Source organism: Limulus polyphemus, unplaced genomic scaffold (assembly GCF_000517525.1).
Source record: "Limulus polyphemus unplaced genomic scaffold, Limulus_polyphemus-2.1.2 Scaffold444, whole genome shotgun sequence".
Taxonomy (NCBI): Eukaryota; Metazoa; Arthropoda; class Merostomata; order Xiphosura; family Limulidae; genus Limulus; species Limulus polyphemus.
The window spans coordinates 151,344-178,267 of record NW_013666054.1 but is presented as its reverse complement, the minus strand read 5'-3'; the positions used below and the strand labels follow the sequence as shown (position 1 = coordinate 178,267).

Here is a 26,924-nt window from a genome sequence, read left to right as displayed (position 1 = left end):
TCTTACACTGCTAAATTAGGGATGGCTAGCGCAGATAGCCCTCGTGTAGCTTTACGCGAAATTCAAAAACAAACAAACAAAAAATACTCCTAAGAAGTTCAGTTACATTTGTTATCATAATTAATGTCAAATATGCAGAAGTTAGTCCTATTCAATATTCCTGTGAAATAAGTATATCATTAGGCTTTCCTTTGTTTAGAAGTGTTCATTCGACTATTAGTTAGACTTGATTTTAAAATTTTTACTGAAAGGTGAAATTACTATGCAATCAACTGGTTAGGAAAAAAAATGGTTTCCTTATAAAATATTATTTGGAGTCTTGATCAAACCCACTTTTCTATATACAGCGGTTTTCTTTCGCAATGTTTTGTGGATGGAAAAATACTTTTTATGACTGATGTGTCGTGAAACATTCGAGTACAGAAGAGGCAATATATCTATAATGATGATAATGATCAGATTACCAAACAACATTTTGTGGGTATGTTTAAAATGGTACATTTTAAAGGCTACCTAGCTTTTTTATACTAAACGTAATCATCTAGATATAACATCCTCAAAAAATCTAGGGGAGGGAAAGATTGAGTTTAGGAGGAATATTTCCGCCCTAGATAAAGAAAACCCATGATCTATATGTTTGCGTGTGTGTGTATATTGTGTACTCGTTCAAATTAAGAACCGTGTCACGAAAACAAAACAGTTTTATTCATTTACTCTTAGAGCAAATTGAAGTTGCGGAAACTATGCGATCGTTCCTTTTTACTCTAACTCTCGCAATACGCTTCAGAATGTATTTATAAATTTGAAAAAAAAAATTAAACATTCTACTTTACCTTAGCATTTTTGGGTAGGCATTCCAGTGACTGGGAAACTGGATAATTAACCATCATCTGCTGTTGCGGCCATTCGCTTTGAAGTGGAGTTACAGTTGACAGCGCTTGTGGATTCGTTATCCTTGAAACGTGTCCATAATGCCCTACAGCTTGATGAGGAAGCTGTTGAATTAGTGGACGGACATTCATTCTGGAGCGATTGGAACTCATCATTGACCTGACTCGCGTTAGAGATGACATGTCGGGACTCCTGCAGTTCTTCATGGTTACTTCTGCCACTGGCATCCGCGATCCAAAGTTCTGGTTTGATGTGACAAAATTTTGATTATTTAACCCATGAAGATTCTCAGGAGGCATTCTTACTTTTCCTGTATTCTCCTGTTTAAAAGAAAGCACAGGTTCATTTAGTCCACCGAAACCAGACAGTGGGGGAACTAATAGAGGGTTAAGTGCAGTCTGGTGTGGAAACATGTTTGGACGGACAGTTGGAAAGACAGTTTGCTTCTGGCTTCTCTTTTCATTTGTATGTTCATGTCGTTTAATGCTGTTTTGATGTTGTACATAACCTCTAGAAAAGCACACATCTGAATTGTGTTTACCCGCAGGACAACCAGTTATCCTCTCACACACTTCACAATTTGTATTTTTTTGCTCTCCAATGAAGTTGTCCTGGAATCTCGGATAAGTTGAATACAAATTAGAAAGTGAGGTCATGTGATTCCTGTAAAATGCTTGGTGATCTAAGTTAGATACAGGTGATTGTTTTGCACCCAGATTAAGTAAGTTGCCCGTTACTGCGGCCACAGCACTTGGAGAAGTTATCTTTTTTTCCATAGGGTTTTTTCCTTTTTCTCCATTAGATATCTGCTCATGTTGTGTCCATTTACTGGCGTTCAAGCAATTGTTTTCTACTAACTTTAAGTCTTTACCTTTAGAGACAGGAGGAACCAACTGAGGCGACGCAGTAGAAGCATATGTTTGAATTAGTGGTACTGGTTTAGAGTTCAAAGGGTTGACTGCGGCCGAAGGTAACGTATGACTGTAAACACCGTTTGTTTTTAAATCCCGAATAGACCAAGAGAGATTTGAAGCATTGACTACTCTTTTATCAGAATCTGATTCCTGACTACTTCCCACGGCATTTGGAATTATTAAATCATTACGGGTATCTGTGCCTGAGATGTGCTGATTCATAGATCCACCTTTATTAAAAACAGCATATTTTGTTTCCGTGGAATAACTCTCTGTATTAAAATCTAATTTTTTTGATTTCTCTTGCGCTTTGTCAGAGTGAAGATCCAATACTTTATCGAATGGACGGTGAGTCTCCTTTGAACACTTATCTGTACTTAAGATCTCGTTTTTATTAGGCTTATTGTCTCCATGTTCTATTTGTGATGACGAATCAAGCAGTTTAGGGAAACACTGTTCTAACATATGAAGCAACTTGTATTTCTCTTTACGTGTGTGAAGCAATTCTTTGTACTCCTTTTCCCGTTGTTTGGCAAGATTATCTAAAATAACAAGTTCTTTTTTTCGAGTTTGCATTTCTTCTTTCAAAGTACGAAAAGGATGTCGTTCTTCCGTAACAAGTGAATATTCATTTTGCTTCTTCTCAGCACTCGTTTCATATTTTTTAAGGAAGAAGCAAGGCGAAGTGGATCTTCTGAGTGAATCATTAATGTTTACTGGAATATTTGGAGATTCCGCCAACCCAAACTCAGTTTGTGATAGCATACTGACACTTCGTGTTTTATTTCTATGTTTTTGAACCGAAGGTTCAGTTATGAGAATTCCCTTTGCTTCATCAGTGTTTCCTGTTAGTTTGGTAATACTCTGATTCTGTAAATTCCCAACGTAAATAACTGACTTATCTTGCGAATTTTCCCTTTTGTCTGTCTTTCTTTCAACGATTTCGCGTGAAGCAAGCTGCGTATCTGAGGGTGCCAATTTTGAAAAATGGTCATTGTTGTGTTGATGAATGATTTTGGTTTTATCACATTCAAAAATTACCTGGATTTCGTTTTCATCAATTGCGTTTTCTATTTTTTCACTATGCAACTGATGTTTGAGAGAACTCTCAGGTACATATTTTCTTTCATCATCAGTGCTATTTTCAATTTTCTCCAGACCAAAAGTTGTTTCATCTTCTTGATTTTCTGACATTTCTTTTTCTTTATCCATAGCATAATTTAAAAGTCGTTTTCTCTTTAGTGATAAATAACCTGCAGAATTAGAAGAATTAAGCGAATCCATTTGTAAACGACACGCCTGTGGCTTGTAAATATTATTTTCTTTATGTCCTGACATTTCTTTGCGTAAATGATAAGTGTTATTCACTAAAGGCTTCCAGTTTTGATTCGCCAATTTCTCTGGTGTGTTTATTGAATTAGTTCTAGAAACCTGATTGTCACTAATCACGTGTTGTATTTCTTCGACACTAGTATTAGGGCTTATGGGTAAAGTTTTAATGTTTTCATCAGATGTCTGGGTTGCTTGTGATTTCAGTTCATTAGAATGGGCAGAGATGTTTGGTAATTTTGGAGATAAGCTGGTAATGTTACTCGTTCGATGCAATAACGGTGCAACAGAATCTTCCTGTTTCTTCGTATGTCCAGAAGGGACATCAGAATATTCCGGTTTCTTCGTATGTCCAGAGAGGACATCATAATCTTCCTGTTTAGTCATATGTCCAGAAAGGATATCAGAATCTTCCTGTTTAGTCATATGTCCAGAAAGGACATCAGAATCTTCCTGTTTCTTCGTATGTTCAGAAAGAACATCAGAATCTTCCTGTTTCTTCGTATGTTCAGAAAGAACATCAGAATCTTCCTGTTTCTCCGTATGTCCAAAAAGGACATCTGAACCCTTCCGAATATTTTTAGACTTCCCATCACGAACATTCCAATGTTCGTTAAACTGTTGCTGTTCAATGCAAGCACTCAATTCCTCATTTGACTGGGAAAAATCATTAATATGCCGAGAGTGTGATCCTGACATTGCTTCTGAGCGATACTGATTAGATGTGTGTTGGCAAGTCAGTTTATTCCCTTGACTTTCGACTGGGGTACTAAGCTCTTTGCAAGACTGGTTATTTTTTGGACTAGATTTTGATTCGAGAGTCTGAGTTAAGGGACTAGATTTGGTAACTTGGAATCCACTGGATTGTTCATTTGTTTTCTGTTTAGATTCAGAGAAGATAGTTTCTTTGAATGAAATATCATCATGACTAGTAATTGGTGTTTTGGATTCATTTGAGTTAACAAGACCATGACTAGCAGTGTGCTCATTTTGCTGTAAAGCAACAGAGCCTCTACTACTTCCCTGAGCTACTACATCGTATGTGACTGAAGGGCAAATATCTTCCTCAAGATGTCCTTGAGAATTATCTCGATATAAGTGGCTATCGAGGTCTGTGGTCTTCACGAGTCGTTCTGAAGACAAGACTATATCTTGAGAAACTGTGTGATCTAGCTTAGTATCGTTTTTTATTTTTTCATTACTGTAATCAGTCAAATCATTTGCAGTAGGGACTGTTCCTTCAATTTTATTTGGACTCCGAAATGATATAATACTCTTAAAACTTGAAGGACTTAGGGAACTAGTATTTGAAGCATGTTGATCGAGCCGTAAATAACTCAATTTATGACTTTCTCTTTCATAAGTATTATCTTCTGTTAAACTGCTGTCTTTTGATTCAAACTGAGAATCGGCCCTTTCTCCTTGTTCTAAAACTGAGTCTTGCACCGAGCACACTATGCTCATTGAACCTTTCTTTTGTAAGTTCTCGAAGCCATGGGATTCTTCGGGGGCTAATTTAGGAATGTAATACTCTGCTTCTGTAGGGTTTGTGAACGAGAAAAATGGTTTTCTTGTAATAAGAATGGGATCTATCTTAGGTCGGATTGGTCGAAACTTGGAAGAACTGCTCCCCGAATCTGTAAAATCGTAAAAGAAACCATTAGATTTATTCCATTTTGAAGTTGTTAAATCTGTAGTGTTCATTTCCAAGATCGATCGACGCAATGCAAAATGTTCTACTTGCAATCACCATATATTCACTAAAGTAGCCTGGTAATTTATCTCATTGTGACTTATAGCATTTTTTTTTCAGCACATCTCCTACAATTATACGCTTTGAAAAAAATTCGCTATTTTAAAAGCACAATGTACGAAAATAACCAACAATACAATGTATATTACTGGGCACATTTATTTTATCGAATGATAACTGATAAATAATAATAAAAAAAGAATCTTTTGGAATTTGTGTAAAACACTTAGCTCAACTAATAACCTACACTAGCTACGTCTACACAAGAGTAAGGTTGTCATAAGAACTAATAACCTACACTAGCTACGTCTACACAAGAGTAAGGTTGTCACACGAACTAATAACCTACGCTAGCCACGTCTACACAAGAGTAAGGTTGTCACAAGTACTAATAACCTACGCTAGCTACGTCTACACAAGAGTATGGTTGTCATAAGAACTAATAACCTACATTAGCTACGTCTACACAAGAGTAAGGTTGTCACACGAACTAATAACCTACGCTAGCTACGTCTACACAAGAGTAAGGTTGTCACAAGAATTAATAACCTACGCTAGCTACGTCTGCACAAGAATAAGGTTGTCACACGGACTAATGACCTACGCTAGCTACGTCTACACAAGAGTAAGGATATACACTATTTCTTTTTTTTATACTTTATCTTATTAAACGATAAAACGTATTAAAATTAACAAGCATTTTATTTTCAAGGACGAAAAATTAAAGGTTCGAAGTGTGTTTGTTTGGTCGTTTGAAGTTCAGCTCGAGATAATGCTTGCTCAATGAAAAAAAATGTTTTGTATAGGAACTTTTCCATAGCGTTGCAAGTTTTGTACAAGTATCATTTACTATGTTAAGCCAGAAATGACAAAAAAGAAAACACCTAATATCATAACATTAGCCAAATTTTTCATTTGAAATACATTTACTAAACTTATAATTGCTGAGGCACGGTTACATGCTTTAGTGAAATAAATAAATATTTACAAATTGAAAATAATTACTTATGCCGAAAGAAGCACCTCGCAAGGGGGCTTGGCAAAGCCTGGTGGTTAGAGCGCTTGAATCAAAATAAGCTAATTCTAGGTTCGAATCCTGTTACCGAACATGCTTGGTCATTCAACTGCGGGGGTGTTATAATGTGTTGGTCAATCCCACTTTTCGTTGGTAACGAGTACCTCAAGAGTTGGCGGCCGTGGGTGGTGTTGACTAGCTGCATTTCATCTTGTCTATCACTTCTAAAAAAAGGAAGGCTAGCACAGATAGCCTTTGAGTAGCTTCGCGCAAAATTAAACTAAACCAAAAATATCTCGCAAGGCTTGACGTCACATTCATGGTTATGATATATAGCGCATATTTCGGTCGATTGCCATGGTGTTTTACATCCGGAATATGTCTTTTTTTTTCTCAACCATGTGTGAAAAACAGATAAAAACTAAGTACATACAATATTAAAAATTATGTCACTTTCTATACTCCTTTGATTAGTTTTCATGTTAAAACAAGATCATTTGATTTTCATACAATTTACTGTGGGATATTCTATTCAGAGTTATGAGTAGTTCCCAAAAATATCATTTACAAAGGCTATTGTTAATCACCAGAAATCGTCCCTAAACGTTGCATGTTTAGACTTCAAAGTAAACAGTTGCTCTGTCTCTTAGCTTTTAAAGAAGAACGGATTAGTCGTGGCAGTAGATGCTGTTGACAAACTCTCTTCCTCTAGTTTATCAGTTGAAAATTAGGGACGGTTTTGTGTAGATAGCTAGCCCTAGTGTAACTTTGCCACGAATATCACACACACAACAAAAACAAACTTATGAAAGAACGTACTTATAACGGTGATGGGTCAGTAGAAATGGAGCTTTGTATTTTACTAATAAAATATATCAGTTACTTCTCGTATTTCAAAATATGTTTGTATAAACGTTTTTGAAAATCTACTCAAAGGCTATCTGCGCTACGCGTCCCTAATTCTGAAGTGACAGACTAGAGGGAAGGAGGCTAGTCAACACTACTCACCACCAACTATTGGGACTTGACCTTCAATCAACAGAGGCTATTAGCGATGTGTCAGTCGCTGTCAGAATCAAAAAATGACTAAAATTACGTGCTCGATTACTTTTAAAATGAAGATTGAGTTCACAACTGCTTCAGATTATTTGTTAAAAAACAACAGCAGTGTGCGAATTGGGGAGGAAGGAAGAGGTTGCGATGAAAAATGCCAAATTCCTATGCCTAATTGGACGTGAAAATGCTTCGATTTTGTTTAACTTGAAGTCAATATCCTGTAGCGCAACATTTTCAGTACTACCATGAAAATACACAAAGGATATTACTAGGCAATTGGTGGGACAGGGAATTAAAATTATGTGGACGATAAGCTAATGCAATATTCCTCAAAACATTTTAACCCTTTAATTGATAATCGGTCGTGCAGAAATTAGTGACTGTTTTGATCATTACAATAGTTGGCAAATCACAAAACTTGTCTTTCAACGATAATTTAGTATTTGAGCTTTCTAAAAATATAACTTTTGTCCCAATCGGCTCATTTATTGCAGGAAAATCTTCTTTTACCTACAGAGAACATGTTTTCACGCTACGCTAGCCAATATAAACAACCTTGCAGAATGTCCGAAAGCCACGTTTGCTCTAGCCTCAGTTGTAAATACAAGGATGAAAGCGCCGATGATTATATACAATGCAAACTCACTAGATGCAGTCAACATGGGAATACTTACTGAATATAAAGTGATAAGAAAGAGAGGTCGTCCACGAACGTTAGACTACAAGGAAAATAGTACAAGATAACTTTTAAGGAGAAGGATACTTTGTTCTTCTCATTGTAACCACCTTCATTGTCTTAGGTCATTCAGTGATTAACAGTCTTGAATATGACTGATCATATCTCAACCAACTAATGTTTACAAAAGAAGATTAAATATATTTATTCTTGTTTGTAATAAGTGCACAGAGTGTCCTAGATGTCTTGAACATGTTGTAAGTAATTCTTACAGTGCAGGTCAAGGTCAAAAATGGAATGGCCCTGAGCAAAAGTAGCTTTGCTTTGGAAAGAGTTTACACCAACACCAAAACAAAATTATGGGAGTTACATCGCGTTTTGTGATCAAACAGTTATTTTATGCAAAAGTTTTAAATGAAAAACTGGCCTAGGGAATTTTCCCTTGTTCAAAGTTGCTACAACAAAATAGCAATTTCTGTATGATTGACTCACGATTTTAGGTTAAAAACTTATGTAATTGTAAAAGGAGGCGACCTAAGCTCAAATAAAATTCAACCTCAACCTTAATAAAAAAGCTTACAAGCCCAATAATCTTTAGTTTTTTTATTGTTTTTGTTTTCAAAGAGAAGGAGTAACCTACTAAATATAAAAGTACAAATTAATTCCAAACGACTTTGGTTACTTAAATAAATTATAACATTAAGCATCCAGACTTTAGTTTTATGCAAAATATGTTTTTAATAAGCATTATAATCACAATATATCTGGTTTGGTTGAAGAGATATACGAAGAAAATATATATATATGCCAGCATAAAAAACAAAATAAAAAAACAAACACGATAAACATGTCAAGGTCACCTTCTTTATACAGTAATATAATATCTTTAAACATTACAATTACGAAGCACGTAGTGTTGATAAAAGCAACTAGGCCTAAATTAATAAGCATCCAGGGCCGTCCCATTTAGCCAGACTTATATTCAACAGATGAAGTTGGCAGGACTAGCTTGGCAGATTTATTGCAAATTACTGAATTAAATAAGTAACGACATTTTATCCCAACTTCCTATTTTCTAATTTATTAGATTAACCAATAGAAGGCTCTGTAGTCAAATAAAAGAACACTGTAATGATAAACCTTAAAACATCAGTAGTATTACCAACCACCGTCTAAACCCTACAACACCAGTGGTATTACCAACCGCCGTCTAAACCCTACAACACCAGTGGTATTACCAAATACTGTCTAAACCCTACAACGCCAGTGGTATTATACAGTTCTAATTTATCTCGTTTTTTTTAAGTAGAGTGACTTGGAAGTTATAGCTCTTAATATCAAGTTATTGGAAGGTTATATAATTCTGTTATACTACTGCAGAATTACATTTGTCGTTAAGTGGTGGTGAAGAGTGTTTTTTTGATTTAGAAAACAAATGTAGATAAGATTCATAATATAACTTGGATGTTAGAACTTTCTAATTAATATTGTGGGATTACTACCACACCCACAACTAGCCCACGGATTGTAACTGATAAGTCCGTTGGGTCGTCGTTGTAGGTTTATAAGTACTAAGTTCTTACCCCTCATTATGATTGTTCTTCAGTAGTCCGCATTACAGTTATTCTCTAAAGGTTTTAGAAGTTAAATGGATAGAGGAGATATAACCAATTCCTACTGACTTCTATTGTTGCAATTATCTCTTCCAAGGTTACACCTTTTGGAGCTATTACCCAAGTGGTCGAACTTTTGTGTTTATTTATTTTACCACCTTTTGGAGCTATTACCCAAGTGGTCGAACTTTTGTATTTATTTATTTTACCACCTTTTACAGCTATTACCCAAGTGGTCGAACTTTTGTGTTTATTTATTTTACCACCTTTTGCAGCTATTACCCAAGTGGTCGAACTTTTGTGTTTATTTATTTTAACACCTTTTGCAGCTATTACCCAAGTGATCGAACTTTTGTGTTTATTTATTTTACCACCTTTTGCAGCTATTACCCAAGTGGTCGAACTTTTATATTCATTTTAACTTAAACTTAGTAATATTTGTTTTTATAATGGGCACACACACACATATTTCTATACGGATAGTTGTTCCCAAACTATGATAACAACTTCTACATTTCCTATCACCTTCCCTTGACCATCTTCATGACCCGTGACTTCACAGATAAAAAGCCTTGACTTCTTGTTGCATTTCATTTAAAGTGTGATGATTTGCAAATGAGATGACACTTAAAAATTGTCACATTATAGGACTTAGCTTACCTATTCTGCGATTACAAAAGCATGTAAGGAATGAAATTTTAACGTTTCCTAGAAAGATGTAACTGTAGTTTGAACTGTAGCAGTAACACAATAGAAGGCGTGATTCCGAAAGGGAATAAAATAGACTACTCCACGACCGGTCACCAGTTACACCCCGAAGAAAGAGAAGAAAGTTAAACACCTTGTCACCTAAAATAATCAATAATCAATTAAAAACTGGAATGTGCTTTTAGTTTCACCAGTATAAGTATGCTGTTCAAGTTTACTTTATGATTTATTGTAGTTAATTGTACTGGGAGCATGCAGTATGATGTAGTGGTGTCATAATTTACACATTTACGGTGTAAATTTGTTGATTTCTCTAGAAAGGAAGGCCGAGGATGAAGGGCAAAAACATTCTAGATATCTAGGGTGTACGTACTTTACATTTCAGAAAATACAGTTTTCCTGATGTTTTAGAAATAATAACTGAGAAGTCATTAATGAGTCAGAAGTTTTACTATATCATATATTACATTTATACTATTTGCTGTAACTTTCTTTTAAGATCGTTGATTATTATTAAAAAAAAGAAAAAAAAGGTAAAGCACATAGATTCCGAAACAGGTCGTGGTCAAAATATTATACTCTTGCAAAATAATGTTTAGAACGAAAAACAAAAACATTACCTTTATGTACAGAGGGTGTTATTTGCTGAAGATCTTGGTCTAAGGTTGAAACAATCGCTTGAGAATTATCCTTAGCGTTCCTAAGTGACAAAAATACTTCAATATAAATTTGCTAAGTCAGGAAGATACTTGAATATAAATTTCCTAAGTCAGGAAGACACTTGAATATAAATTTTGACTAATACACTCTTAATTTAATGTTGTATTTTTTGGTTAATATATCGTTTAAGCAGTGTAGCAATTAAAAATAGAATTAAATGAGAGATTTCCATTAGCATGGTACAGAGATTGAAGTGGTAATGTAATGACTGAAACTCGTAATTTATAAAAGATACACTGTCTTGTAAATTAGCTCAAAATAAATACAATTCGGCCAATAAGAAGAATTTCATAGCTTTTTTAAAATAAGGTTTGACTTATGCTGAGAAGAAATTAATAAGTACAGGAAACACACATAGTGTTGTGTCACGATACAAAATTCATGTTAATCGTTTTTTTCTGTGTCTCTTCTTCCTGTCGTTATCAATACTATCATCATATGATACTTTAAGTCAAATACGTGCAATAATAGACACCTAGTAATGCTTACTAACCTACTAATTATACTTAAAAACTGCATTTCGTCAAAGTAATTTTATTTACTATCTCTCATATATATATCTATATATTTGGAAGAGATAAAACATGTAATAGGTAATAAATACAGCAAGGAAAACCGTATCTTTATGTATGTAAACAACTATAAAATTGAAGTGAATACTGAAAGGCTTTATTAAAATGTGTATACGGTTAACTTCGAAATGTTTTGTTTTGTTCGGAAATTTCATATTACAATAACAATTTTTACTATATTGCTAAGTCTTGATTAATTATTTCTGGTGAAAAATTAGGTTATTTTCTTTGATAAATCGTCTTTGACTTTCATTTTTTGGGATGTTTCATTTATGCATGTAGGTTCTTTAATGCTAGTCGTTTGTCTAGTATCTACACATATGTGCATCACGAAAAACTTTTGCATATGAGCATGATTGGCCAATACCAAAAACTTGCTACCTTAATAAAAAAAAAAAAATTCGCTCCTTTGTTTAAACTTGATATTGAATATGGACAGATAGAAAAGGATGATTTGATTAAGAAGTTTGCTCACATATAGACTGAAACTTTAGTATTATGTTTTTTAGGTAGTTTAGCATGTGAAAACTTACTCTACCTAGGAAATGGCGAAAAAAAAAAGAACAAAAACAAACGAAGAAAACATTTCTATAAATGTATCTAATATGGAAAGAAATTAAATAAAAATGTTACATTTAAGTTAAAGAAAATAACGAATAAGAATACTGTTTATGCATTTTTTTTTGTGATAGTTTCGGGAATTACATAGCAGAGTAATTTCCAACGTGCATTGATGTTACTTCAATGGTTTTAAGTATTTCTTCCATGAAATATCTTTGATTCATCTCGAAATTTTAGTTCTAATTATAAAAAAAATGCATAAACAGCATTCTTATTCGTTATTTTCTTTAACTTAAATGTAACATTTTTATTTAATTTCTTTCCATATTAGATACATTATAATTATATATTTGCTCAAAAGGTTTAAATTGCGAGAAATACAGTAAATAAACAATTAGTCCAATACCTAGCTGATGATTTATATACTCCATCAACAATAGTAGTTTTAAAGCTGGCCTTGTACTACTTCCTGTAGAATGAACAAACAATGTGTTCCAGATTATTGTCGGAGAATCAATATAGTACCTTGAACAATATGAAAAAATAACTAAAAAGTAGGATCTACTCTGAGATAAGATCTGCAGCAGTGTTGGTCTAGACGTAAAGCCAAAAGCAATAATAGGTCATTTAGATACAGGAAAGCGATTAACTCATTGTTCAATTAACAATGTTGCAGAATAACAATCGAACAGCATTTGTATTGGTCGGAATTTTATTCTTGCCACCGTGTTGCTGTGTTTCTATCATTGTTATGCAAAGTGATGGGATATCCTGTGCAATATTTTCAGGTGAAGCAATAAACCATCAAAGAAAATGTGGCCTTGCTTCTTAGTTCTCAGCTAACTTTGAAAGGGTTATCGTAGTGTGTTGATACTTAGAAAGCTAGAAAAGAGGTTAGTGGGTTCGTATGTGGATTATCTTATTTTGACATAAATTCGCCGTCAATGGATAACTCTTTTGGGAAGATTTGATTGAGCAAGTGCGATAGAGTGATTTTTGTTTCGACTGTGTGCTCTAGAATCCTATGGTTACCACTTAAACAAACACATACGATTTTACTGTATAATTTCTCAGTAGAATTTGGAAGTAAACTCGCTGTCTTTGTAGATTTGTGGTATGAAACCACAAATTATGCATCAAACACCCTCGAACTGTAACCAGTTAAACAGCTAAGACAAAACAACATATAAAACTCTATATAAAGAGAAACAGAACAAATACTGAGGTAGATAAGTGGCTAATAATACAGGCTTGCGAATTTAAAGTTCATAAAACTGGTTTTGGTTTCAATAACGAATTTTCCATAATTCTGCTACGCAGATTTCGAAAATAATATTTATTTTTTCTACCACGTAAGGATTTTTTACAAATCGGGAAGAAAAAAAATGCTCTTACTTAGATCAAATTATTATTTCGTTTACCACAATAAACATTTTTTTCTTATTACGTTTGTTAACAAAAATACAAACAAAATGAAGAAAAGGGAAGAACATTGATGTCAAATGAATATACATCCCCAGTCATCCTGATTTGTCTGTGTGTGTGTGAAATCTACGTCTTTTAGTCTCATAACTATGTGTTGTGGTCTTTCTTTTATGTATTGTGTTACGACGTTTTGTGATAAATCTGTACATGGTGGAGAAAAATGGATATCATTTTCAGATTCAGTGTATAGGAGTTACTGTAGAACATGTAAAAATTGATAAACAGTAAAACCATCGCAGGCCTGTGTTATTTCAACAAAACCTGCTATCCATTAATTGCCTTTTAAAATGCAAACATACATGGGATAGAAACATATTTAAGTGAATTTTGTTATGAAATTAAATACCCTTTTTTTTCTTCTGAAACTTAACATAGCTCGACACCAAGTGGCTAAAACGTACATAGTTCAAGTCATGAATTCTTTGGATCTTACTTAATGTTGGAGTTTATATATTTATATTCAAATATTAAATTACATAATATGTATACATATATATATATATCACAAATAGGGTAAAAATGTAAGTAAGTTATTTTAATAGAATTACTATTTAGTTGAAATACCCCCCCCCCCCTCCACAAAAGCGTATATTGCTGTAACGTTAGCCTAGTAAGAAGTTTGTACTATTTAGTACGGCGATTTTAAAGTTTTATTCTTGACAGTTTCTTTTACGAGAAAGTAGTTACTAATTATATTGTGGTGATATTTGATCCTTAATCTCTCAGATCTTATGCAGAATATGTTTGTTTTATTAAAGCATAATCCGCTGTTAGTAAAATCCTTTTCCAATGTGAGTAATCTTTGGTTCTAGATTATCAAGGATAAGTTTGACGTAGCTATATAAGGACTTGATATTTGCATCGGAAACGGGAAAACAATGTTATATTGAATCTACCTTGTCGATATAGATATATGTTGTTATACACAGATACAGTTAAAAATAAATACGTTTCATGTGAATAACGAGCCTTGATTTCTGAAAACCTCAAAAAATATTTAAGTAGCTTTTGTTGGAAATCAAGTATTTGTTTTCTAATACTTAAAATAACCCGAAACCAAGTGTCTGAATAGTGGTTCGAGTCACGAATTGCATGAATCTATCAACTGAATTTTTGGAGGTAATACATTTATATTCACATATAAGCAAATTAAACAGGTCTAATGCTGTAAATAGTATCAATTGTATAGAGACGGTAAAATCAGCACTATATAACAATGATTAAAAAAATGATTTAAAAACTTAAACTAAGTGTAAATCCAAAACAAGCCATTAATCGTAACAAATTTCAACTTTATGAATTTCATAAATCAAAACATTTGTCAAAATAAAACAACGGTATAATATTTAAGGGAAAATGTTTGTCATTATAGCATCCAAACGCGTTGTAGATATTTCGTCTACCATAATCTAAAAAACCCAAATGAATAACGAGACAAATAATTTAAAAAAAGCCAATTTACCATGTTTGTATGCAATTCTGAAAGTACACAAAACGTCAATAAATTTAGTTTTATTACAAAAAATACTTAATAAAGTTCTAAATGTTTTAGCCACTAAAATAAAATTATTGTCAGACAATGTTTCGGATCATGTTTTCTGGATTACTAAACATAACATACAAGTTTTGGAATGTTTAACTATTTTAAATTCCACAAGATATGCCAAAATAGAATCAAAGATATGGTTAGAGTCTTTAATAGTTTAATTGACCATTTTTCAGGCATAGGTACAATAATTTCTAAGTACAAGTTCACTAAAAATCAATGCAAAAAAATATATATTTTTGTATATTTAATAATCACATTATTTTTGGCGAACAGGTATTTAAACAGGTAATCAGGACCCTATGGGAGCCAATTTTTACTGAAACATGATTCATTTGTATCTGAACTTTTATGAAAATACTTTTTTTGGAACAAACAGCAAAACCTAGTTTATACGCTTTTACATTCCGTTATATTAATGATTTAAGTTCAATTAATAATTAAAATTTGATCTTGCTTAAATCTAATCTAAATAACTTGTACTAGAGAGAAGTAACAATGGTAATCTTAGAGCATGTTATTCAGATTTAGACTTTATTTTCATAGAAGGCAGAGTGCAATTTACCATTTTTTTTTATAAAAGGCGAAAACTTAACTTTCCCATTCTTGTTCTGCCTACATAAATAAAAAATTAATGGTTTCAAAAATTTGAAGAATTATTAAAGTTTTTTTTACATTGTTTGTAATAAATACTGTAAATTATTAAAAAAACATAAATTTATCAAAGAAATGGTTATCTTTATTTCTATTTTATTTCTATTAAGTAGGACATCGGTATTTCAAGGACTTTTGAATTCTATAAATACTAACATTAAATTCTGTGTATTTAATAAGGATAGAAATTAAGGGTGGCTCTTAATCTCAACCCTTTTAGGGTGACTGCCATGCCCACAATTGACTCCAGTCGATAAATTATAAAAGGTTTCGGGACGTTGTGGGTTAAAGCACCCAACACTTAATCCCTAATTGATCTTCCATAACAACTATCTCGTTATTCATTTCCTTTTTTTTTTATTATGTCTGGTAGATGGAATATCCCACAACCCTTTTGGGTGCTATGATCGCAGATATTTTCCTTTAAAAATTATACCTTTTGTACATTGTCATGATTGATGGTTTGTTTTGAATTCACGCTAAACATCTTGGCTTTATTAATAGTCATATTCACTAGGCGTTTGTGTAAATGCTCAAAGTCAAAATCTCATTTTCAATAAACAACGAAATATTATTGTTCACAATTCTAAAAATGAGACTGTTGCTAGTCTCAAAAATACAATGAAATACCGACTAACTTACTGTATAGGATAAAAGAAAAATAATTGACGAGTGTTTGAGACACTCATCTAGTCTCATCGGTTGTTTTATTTTGGGTCCTATACAATAAGTTTTTCGGTATCTTGGTTTTGGTTTATATATACATGTATACTGAAAGTGTTTTCCTCTCTAGCGATCTATATTCCTCATGACCTTATTATAAGTTCGGGGTAAATATTGTTCATTATATGCCAAGACGCCCATTACTGATGATTATACATTAATTCTTTCAAAGCCAATTTCATTATGTTTTTCTAATGTAAAAACTATAACAACAAATAATAAAAGGTCCCGATGTTATCATGATGAATACTGATTGGTGTTAAATTACCGCATTTGAGATAGAAGTTTGGCCTCATTAAACCTATGGGTGTTGTCTTACTGTCTTATCGTGTAAACATACTCAAGTTACTAAGTTTTTTACTAAAATATGTCATTCCTAAGAATCTCAGAGTTGAATTAATATTTAGCGCTTTGATTCCTCGTCCCAGTGTGAGCTCGTTGACTGTAATCATAAACAGCATGACAGATATTGGGAGAACTTAAAATGCCCTTATCATAAAGATGACCTGGTAGTCCAAAATAATAGAAATTAGAAACAACTAACTATGCTAATCGTTAGTGTTTTATTGGACACGATAGACGTGTTAACAATAAGCCACATTTTCTGAGCAATTTTTGTGGACAATAGTTTCATGTAGAAAGCTGAGAGGAAGTTAGCAACACACTCAATATATTTTGATAGGCTACGCAATCCTTCGGAAAATTTCACATTGTTAGCTTCATTTAAATCTATCACGAACTGCTTTACAGATAATAAGAAATGTGTTTAATGCTATTTGGTTTCAATGTTTGCAATCTAGCCTCAAATCACAGTACCACTGTTTCCCGAGTCTCATCATGAACTGACAAAAACCAGTATGGAATAGCATTTTGAGTTACAAAATAATTATAGTATGGTGTAGCAAGTCAGAATGTTTGTGCTTACACTACCAATGTATATGTAGACTGCCAAGAAAAGCTTGTTCAAATAGCTTATATTTTCTAAATATCGTTACAATCCTTTATTGACTGTGATATGGCAATAGATAAAAAAGGAGCAGTAATAAATATTTAAACATCAATAAGAAACAGATAGACTCTAAAAATAAACTTTAAACATAACTGTACATACTTTGTAAATACTTTATCCAAATTGTTTGAGTTTGTAGGGTCCATTGAATCCATTGTCAGCTCCTGCTGAACCTAGGGAAGTATGACATTTTAAATTATTATCTTAGAATATTTCAGGTAATTGTTTCATCAATGATATAACCTGAACATGGATTAAACGTACATCTTCTAAGCTGAAACTTATATCATTTAACTTGTATAATGATATTATAAACTCTACCTTTGACACAGGACTTCGTAGATGACGATATAATGAAGGAGGAGGAGAGATCATTGATTTTTCATGTTTCTGATGATCAGATGGAACTGGTTGGTCAGAAAGGTCATGAGGCAGCAGCTGATTGACTGATAGATTTCTACTTCCTTTTTCAGAGCCTGTTTGTGGAAGAACATCCATTTCTTTATAAAAAGTTTGCCACTGTCCTCGTGTGTTTTTGTCTTTACAATCACTACCATTTTCAACCTATTTCCACAGTTTTCTCAAAATTGTTTTGTCCTGGAAAAATGCAATCGGTAGACTCGGTTATATCGCATGTTTTTTCATATAAAGTTTGATTTTGTGCTGCTCCAATTATGCTTTCATCAAATTGGCTGTTGTTGATGACTTTGTTTTTGAGTATAGGGCCATTATCCATAGTTATCACTGATTTTTCCGTTCTTGTCTCCTTTACTAGTTGAACAGAAGAGGTTTGGGAACTGTTTTTTATTTTGTCTTCAAGCCAGTTAAATCTAGGTAACTCTCGAGCCAATCTTTTCAATGGGGCTTCGTCATCGTTTATATGTCCCCGTTTTTTCTTAGTTTTCTTTGAAGGACCAGCTTGTTGATCATGGCTATTGTCCGAACCTAGAAGACAGGGAAATAGATATTTATCATGAGTTAAAATAATGTCATCTTCTATTTTCTTTTCTTACTGACTATAATATCCGTCATCTTACCATAAAAAGCCAGTAGGCCCATAACAGATATGGGGATTAAAAATTCAACATAAATCTGTGTTGATAGTGGTTGACATCGAAGTACAGTTGATGTTAGAACCATCCAGTGGCTTATTTTGCTTCATTAATACCGCTGAAAACATATTAGGCAAGTGTTTGTCTTTTTCTTTGCTCTCTCCCATTGAATTATTCAAACTCTAAAATATATTTAATTATATATCTATAATAGGGATTAAGAAAAACGACCCTTATTGAGCTTCGCAAAACGAACACCATGAATAATGGATCAACTTTCAACCAAAGGCCACGTATTACTGTTCATAAATAGATTTGAATTTAACATCTATATCTTTAACGGACAACAAAACATATCTCCATTTATATGCAACCACTATAACAAATCTCTAACAGCAGTGAATGAGAATAAGTAAGAAAAATAATATTCTCAATATTTTCATCACCAAAAGTTCTAATTTTTTGTCTGGATCATTTGTAAACTACCATGTCATAGCCTAGCACCCATATTTGTAAGACACGTGTAACTCTTCTACACTATATATATATATAAGATTAATGGAATTTATAGTAGCTTAATTGTATAAAGCCAAAACTACTGTTATGAAATAAATTCAATTCCTATTCACCACCTCAAACGTCTAGAGCTCTCCCAAAGGGTCAACCTGCGTTGGCCTAGCTTCTGATGATTGTCTTGTAATCTGAAACGCAAGTAACTGGTTATTCAGCCTACGATTGTAAGTTAACATTTGATAGGAACAATTTTACACGAACACAGCTAATATTATTTAGTTTAATAATAGAGTCTTTCTTGCATCGAGGTGGCAATGCTTAAAATCAGAGTTGACAAAGCCCTGGAGCATCTTCAACTTGAAGAATTTCTTTCCAGGCCATCTTTAGTGTTTGGAATCACTTAAGAAGATGCATCTCTCAAGAGCACCCTATACAAAATCGATGGGATTAAAGTCCGGCGTGCTTCTCCACTAGGCTGAAGCACCAGGATGTGTAATTACAAAGAGAAATAAGATATGTTCCCTATAATGGGTGTGATGAATGAAGCCATTCAATAATTTGTAATTGGTACATTCACTAAAGTTTATTCTTGCCCACGCCATACTTCCATCACTGCCACGTTTTACGTTCAAGTATACACTTATTACCTGGCTACAGGGGACATATTGCTCTATATAGCATGTAATAGACGTGTTGCTGGAATAATAGCAGGTGAGCTGTTTGAGCTTTGCTTTGAATGGAGAGCATATCATTTAAGGTCTACCATACAGGCTTATTTTATGCCTGTTTCTAACGTTCTGTAAAATGAGGTGGTTTCTAGTTGTAGCTGCAAACATTAGATTCAGTCTCGAAACAGGTATCCTACAATAGTGGTTGACAGATACAAAATGTCTGCTTGGGTTCTGGATGATGGTCTTCCTTTTGTGGGTTCTCAAGTGGCTTACATAGTGGCTTACAAGCGGTTCCTGGTTATGCTTATGACACGTTGGCACATTGTTTGCTAACTCACAACAACCTGTTGTGATTGGTTGGGTTTCATTCATTCAATAGCTATCCATATAAGTGAAATATCTGGATGTCTTCTTTGACAACTAGTAATGATTCATAACCAACATAGAACGCTTTCAGCTCTGTAATTAATTTTAGAGTCAAAACAGAGACAAAGTTATGTAAGTCTACTATATATATCAAAGCCAAAATGTTCACATTGAGACTGAAAACAATTCGTCTATTACTAGTCCTTGTCATTACCATTATATCATAATAGAAAATGTCTGTGGTCATAACTCCAAACGCAGATGACGAACTAGTTAGCAGCCATGGAGAATCAATTAGGGATTAGGAATTGAATGCTTAAATCCACAACGTCTCAACTTCTTCTGCCTTTCGCTCTCTGCAACCAATTGTGAAAAGACAGTCACCCTCAATCTTTACAAAGAAACGCTTTGTAGTAGAACTAAACCATCCTATATTTTTAGAATTTTTAGACTCCCGACTTACACCCTTTTCAAGGAGTATTACCAAATGATGTTAAATTATCTTAAAAAGGCAACATTTAGATATAAAAACGATCTTGTAGTAGAAATAAACCACCCTATTTCTAATTTGATAAGTAGTTGTTGTTCTTAAGCACAAAGCTACAAAAAGGGCTATCTGTGCTCTACCCGTCACAGGTATCGAAACCCGCTTTCTAGCAAAATAAGTCCGCAGACATACCGCTGTGCCACTGGGAGCTAATTTTGTAAGACTCACAACCTCCACCATTTTAATAATTATTATAAAATTATGTTCAACTGTGTTAAATAGAACTAAAACCCCGTAATAATTACTTAAGCTCCCACCTCCTCCCTTCCTTTAAAAAATAGATTGTTTATGTATAAACCGAGATAATCTAATCTACCTGAAGTTGGTGTTGGCGTCCTGGTATATTTAAGAAAAAATAAAAAGTATATTATATTGTTTATAAAGAATGGCCTTAAGTAATTAATTTCAGCAATAATAATAAAAAAATTAAATATATTATTATATTTATTATAAAAGAATGTAAAATATTTTAATTTGCCAATCTTTATAACCATTATTTTTAAATTTATTTAATAATTGAAAATCATCCATAAAGGAGTTAATATTGTTACAAACTGCCAAATATATATTTTTTAAATTGCAAAATAACAATTCGTTTTAATAGTAGAAATGGAATTACACTGTTTGGGGTGGGTAAACAAAGGGTGGAAACACCAAAATTCCATCCTTTGTCAAAAATAGTTAACTGTATTTATTTTATTATTACTATTATTACTTCTTTTTATGTAAGTTCCTGTGAATATATTTAATTTGGATTAAAGTTTAGCTTGTTGTTAGAGATTAGATCATGAATGTAAGGATGTAAATAATGTCTCATAGAAGTGCAGATAAGGTTAACCACATTTGTTGAGAAACTAGCTCCCAATGGAATACTCACTATTTGTTTGAATACTTTTTCATTAAAGATGATGTAACTATTATGTATATAGTAATTGGTATATTTTTACATTGATATTTAGTAAATTTAAATATAGGATTAAGTATTTCAGTATCTATAAATTAATCATTTATATCATTAAAAACTTTAATTAAAGCTTTCGAATCTATTTAGGTATATAATGGAGTAAAGTCATAAGTAGTAATAAAATTAGCTGCTTTAAAGAATTTAAATTAGCTAAACCTTCCAGAACTGGAATATTATCTTTAATGATCAAAAAATAATGATTAAAATCGTTTAATGACAGTATTTTGTTTTCAAATAAAAGATCTAGAATGTTATTATTGTTTATTGTTTGAAGTTAAGCACAAAGCTACACAATGTTCTATCTGTGCTCTGCCCACCACGGTTTCTAGCGTTGTAAGTCCGCAGACATACCACTGTGCTACTGGGGGGGGGGGACTCTAGAATGTTATTACGTACAATAGATACAATAGATTTATTAATGGTGTTTAAAGAGTTTGTAATGAACCTAAACTTAACAGGCGTTTTATGCAATTTCAAAATTGCCTACAAACATGCATGGTGAACTAATACATGTGGAGTCTATATTTGTATTCCGTTTTTTATGGCTTTCTTCAAATTAGTGTTAGTATGTTTATTTAATGTACTTTAGAAAATATTTAGTTGTATTAATTTCATTAATTAAAATTTGTGCATATAATTTTTTCATACAAAATCAAAACTACAACTTGCTATATCTGTACGAATAATAATACATTGTTCTTGATTTTTCTAATTTTATTTTGTAAAATATATATATAAAGAAATGTATATATGTTATATATAGATAAATTCAATGTTTTAACTGGTTTTATAGAATTAATAAAAATCATTTCCATTCAAAAAAAGAAACACGGAGGATAATAAGATTTTTTATAATTTTAAAAATATAATTACCAATATCTTTTTAATATTTCTATTTTTGTCTTAAAATTCTAGATTTAATACCCTTTTCTCAAATTATTTTTAAGGCCTTATCTTTAATAATCTCTAAATTAACAATAGCAATATGATTATAAATAGAATATGTAAAATCACTATTGATACAGTTACAAAGTAAATTATCGATGTCTTTGTGATTAAGTTCTTGAATAATTTTTTGTAATTAGGAATGAGAGGTCCTATTCCTTTATTGTATTTAAAAATAACTGTAGGTTGTAATCATTTAATGGGAAATATTTCTTCTTGAACACTTTTGTTAAATAAGTATGGTAAAGATAAATCATTATATAGTTTATGTTTAAAATCTATCACCATATAAGGTATTTCTTTTTTATTATTTTCTGGGAATAGATCTCATTTTAATCGGAATTTAATTAAATTTGTACTTAAATCGTTAATATGAATGTATTTAAATTCAAGATTTAATATATATATTTTGACAGATATTTGAGTTTTGTAATATTTAATTAAAATAATTGTTTTATTGTAGATTTCAAAATATTAACAAATTTGTCAAACCAGAATCTACAAGTTCTCAAAATTAATCGATTTTTGTATTCTTACGTTCATCTCTCTTTTATTTTATTTAATCTTATAAATATTAATCTGAAATAAACGGCTAATACAAGAATTCTTACTTAAAGATTCTGCACTTTTCTATCTTGGAAAATCTCCGTTTAAACCATAAGTATAAAGTTTGTTTGTTTCAAAATAAAATTATCTTTTTAAGTTAACATTACATACTTTTTAAGATATTAACTTTACCATTAGCAAATGAATATTTATTAAAATGGTCTATTTCAATGGAATTAGGAAACCTTTAGTACTTTGAGATTTATATAAATTAATCGTTAGATGTAACGATGTTAGATGTTTTGTCCTATATACGTTAAGCCACATATACCACAAGTTAATAGATTATTTTATCTATTTTACATAATGGTGTATCTTGAGGTAAATACTGAAAATCTGTAGCAGTCGGACAACTTAGACATCTTGAAGTATTGAATGTAACCTTTACATAGATTAAAATAGCACATTTAGATTTGTGGTATGTTGCAGCTTGGCAGTTAATGTAACTTATAGTTCTAGAACTATTTATTTATTTATATAATATATATATATTATATTGCATAGGTTCATTGACCAATCATTTACACTTCCCACCACATATGTGATCATTAAATAGATGTTTCATAAGTATGACATTAACTTGTGCAGGTGAATGTTATTATTTATATGAGTGTTATGCTTTTTCATAGCTATAACATTAAAAACCATTATTATATTTTAATTGATTAGTTTCATATACTACATTGTAACACTAAAAACACGATAACGTGAATTTAAGCTTACCTTAGTGATTTCTAAAATGATAAAATGCGTCAGTTGAAAGGATCATTTTTACAAAGTTTTCTTTGGTAATGTTTATTTCCTAACTTTGATTTCTGTCCACATCAGAGGTAGACCAGCACAATTTATTTATTTAAAGTTTATTATAGCTAAAGAAATTTCAAGTGCTTTAGTTTTCATTTTAATGGACAATTTAACTGTAATCATATTTCATGGAAGGTGAAAACAATTAGGACTATATCTTAACAACGAAGTCTTGAAATGAATAATTAATTTTACTCTAACGACAATCTTCAGAGACAGTATGATTCTCTGTGTGTATCCTACACATCGTACCAGTCGGTGATTCTGATTACTTAACAACGTAACTGCTAGTACAAGAGCATTAAACCTCGTACCAGTTGTTACGAGTGAAGCAATATGCGTCAAAAATACGAAAACCATATACATTAATTAAGATTTTAAGAAAAAACACGTCCACGTCATCTATATTTGAATGACTGAAACTTAAGTTCTTTCACAACATACATTCAGTTCTATCTTATGTAAACACTGGATACACACGGTGTATAATGGTGATGAACATTATGGCTTTGGTATGTAGTTATCGATTTGTCAATACAGAAATGTCATAGTAATTACATTGTGTTACCATAGAAATATGTCTTGCTTCAATAAACACTGGACAGATCTCCACGTTTTACAATTCTTAAAATTTGTTTAAGTTTCAGGCAAGTTTCATTTGCGTCATAATAGGATAACACTTTAAACATTAACTTATGAATCGTTCAAATCATTATTAAAGTTAATGAGTGGGAGAAGTTTCTTTAACCACCATAGCTTCCACGTTTCGTTTTTTCTCTAAGAAATGATTCATCACTAAGCATATTTAACGTTTTATGATGAGATGGTATGTAACAATAAAAGTTACCATCTTATCCTGAAAGTCCATACGAAGATTAGTTGCATAATTTGCACATTTGTATCCATTGATATACATTTCGCTGATCTACTTAAACTTTCCTTTTACTGAAAGTAAAAGACCAAACAAAATGCCTTTCACACGTTAACATAAGGCGCTGGTATATAAATTGTTTTCTATAACTACTGTGAAATTTTAACTTATATTTACCAAAACAACTTACGGTAAATTGTGTTGTGATGTATAGATAGCATAAATAACTTTAGTTACATATATATATATATAGCTTGAGCGGTTCAGTGAATGCTCTGACGGTTATATTTCGTTGTAAACAACATTCATATTTTAAATTCATTCCATTCCAAATACTAGCTAGTAGTGTTAGCATCAACGTATACCTAAACAAACATTTGTAGTACATTTTCGTACATTTGTGATGAATATGGCAATTTCGGTTTTCAGCAGATTAAATAATGCACGAGGAGGAAAGAATATAAAGTGTTAACACGCACGCCGTCCAATGTGAATGTTAAAAATCCTCTGGAAAAGAATTTGTTTGTTTATTTATGATCATTTTCATGCTGAACTACACAAGAGCTGTTTGCGCACTTTCGTCCCTAATTTTGAAATGACAGACTAGAGATATGGCAGCTAGCTAATCAACAGTAGCCAACACAACTCTTGGGCTGCTCTTCTCTGACCAAAAGTGGGATTTGATCATCATATAAACCACGGTTCCCAAAGTGCTTAAGACGTTTTTACTGGAAAATAACGCAAGCCATAAATCCTGAAAAAAAAAATGTGTTTGTTTTATAGCAAAGCCACACTGGGCTATTTGCTGTGTCCACAGCGGAGAATCGATGAAATGGAATTCGAACACATACTCCTGTTCACCAGACAAATTAATGTATCGGACTTCAATGTCAAATGTTCATAAGAGTTCACAGGATTCTTCGTTTCCTCAAAAAACTTAGAACAGTTCTAATTCTTTGACCCTTCTACCATATTAAATTTAGTTTAATTTTAATCCCTGTAAGAGGTAAAATGATTAATTAGCACAGTTTAAGAATAATCTGAGTTAACGAATGACGTCAATCACAACTACGATATTCTAGCTTGATAGCTGGTTAAAATATTTTGTTCTCAACAAGCAGGGGGCAGTGGTTGGAATTCCGCTTAGTCAGAGAACTCTAACTTGTTGTTTGAAATTAAGCACAAAGCTACACAATTGGCTATCTGTGCTCCGCTCACCACGGGTATCGAAACCCGATTTCTAGCATTGTAAGTCCGCAGACATACCGCTGTGCCACTGGGGGGCAAGAGAACTCTAACAGTAGCAGGTTTTTCAGATACAGAAAAGAAGGAATAAATTTATAAAACAAACATATATAAAAGTGAAAAATACTTTAATTACTTTCAGGCTAGTAAAAACATATAGAAGCCTGAATGTTGGGACGATATTAAAAGAGAAGAGGTGGGAAGAACTGGTTGATTTGATAGGGTAGGAGGGAAGAACTTTTTATTGTATTATTTCAAAGTAACTTCAAAACGAAAGCACTTGATAACTGTTTAAGGCAACCTTCTAAAATGAAAACAGATTTCTAAAAAGTACAGTAACTTTTTACAATTTTAGTGAAAGTTTTATCGTGTTACTTAATAACATTTATCATATCTAAAAATCTCTTCTTGGTTTATACGCCCACAACTGTTTGCTGAGGATTGATACACTTGATGTAAAACATGCTTCACTTATCCAAAGTACTTGTAAAAATATTACATGCGTTTTCGTATTTGACTTAGATACGAACTATGTACTCGTTTTTGTTTATCTTACCTGTGAAGTTTTTCTTTGTTTAACACGTGTTTAATTAATGTTCGTTATTGTAAGAATTTGTGAATGAAAGTAAAGGATATGTTAAAATATGTAAACCACGCTACACCTTCTATATCCAGTGTCTTCGAGACCTTTCGCCCAATACCAGGGCTTATTAGGCCGGCTGGGATACGACAAACATAGTAGTGGCCTAGGCGCTATTTTTATTTTTAACGCCGATTATTCAATTATTATTAATATTTTATTTGACTTAACCTTATTATCATTCATGCTAGTCCTCTTGGTCCAAGTGTTTTACAGATAATATACTTTAACAAGGGGAAAGTAAAAACATTTGCACTTTTAAGCAGTAGATCTGCTGAGAAGTATAACGATTTAATTGTTGATTGAAAGTACCACAAAACCTTGGTGTTAAGTTACCGTGCATTTGCACTTTGAAGCAGTAGATCTGCTGAGAAGTATAACGATTTAATTGTTGATTGAAAGTACCACAAAACCTTGGTGTTAAGTTACCGTGCATTTGCACTTTGAAGCAGTAGATCTGCTGAGAAGTATAACG

At 32.4% G+C, this 26,924-nt stretch overlaps 2 protein-coding genes across 4 annotated transcripts in view; both read right to left on the bottom strand.

Moving 5' to 3' along the window:
- LOC106458318 overlaps nucleotides 1-17,870 on the bottom strand; it is a 21,579-nt gene extending 3,709 nt beyond the window's left edge. The window contains exons 1-4 of the mRNA XM_013917821.2: nucleotides 17,547-17,870; nucleotides 17,328-17,398; nucleotides 10,576-10,655; nucleotides 834-4,771 (exon numbers count right to left, since the gene is read on the bottom strand). Of these exons, the coding sequence (XP_013773275.2) occupies nucleotides 834-4,771; nucleotides 10,576-10,655; nucleotides 17,328-17,398; nucleotides 17,547-17,723 (4,266 nt within the window). The 5' untranslated portion in view covers nucleotides 17,724-17,870. The remainder of the gene's footprint in view (nucleotides 1-833; nucleotides 4,772-10,575; nucleotides 10,656-17,327; nucleotides 17,399-17,546) is intronic.
- Nucleotides 17,768-26,924, bottom strand: part of LOC106458317 — a 49,861-nt gene continuing 40,704 nt past the window's right edge. For all 3 annotated transcript variants that reach the window (XM_013917820.2, XM_022384496.1, XM_022384497.1), the window contains one exon: nucleotides 17,768-18,170. In XM_013917820.2, the coding sequence (XP_013773274.1) occupies nucleotides 17,785-18,170 (386 nt within the window). In that variant the 3' untranslated portion in view covers nucleotides 17,768-17,784. The remainder of the gene's footprint in view (nucleotides 18,171-26,924) is intronic.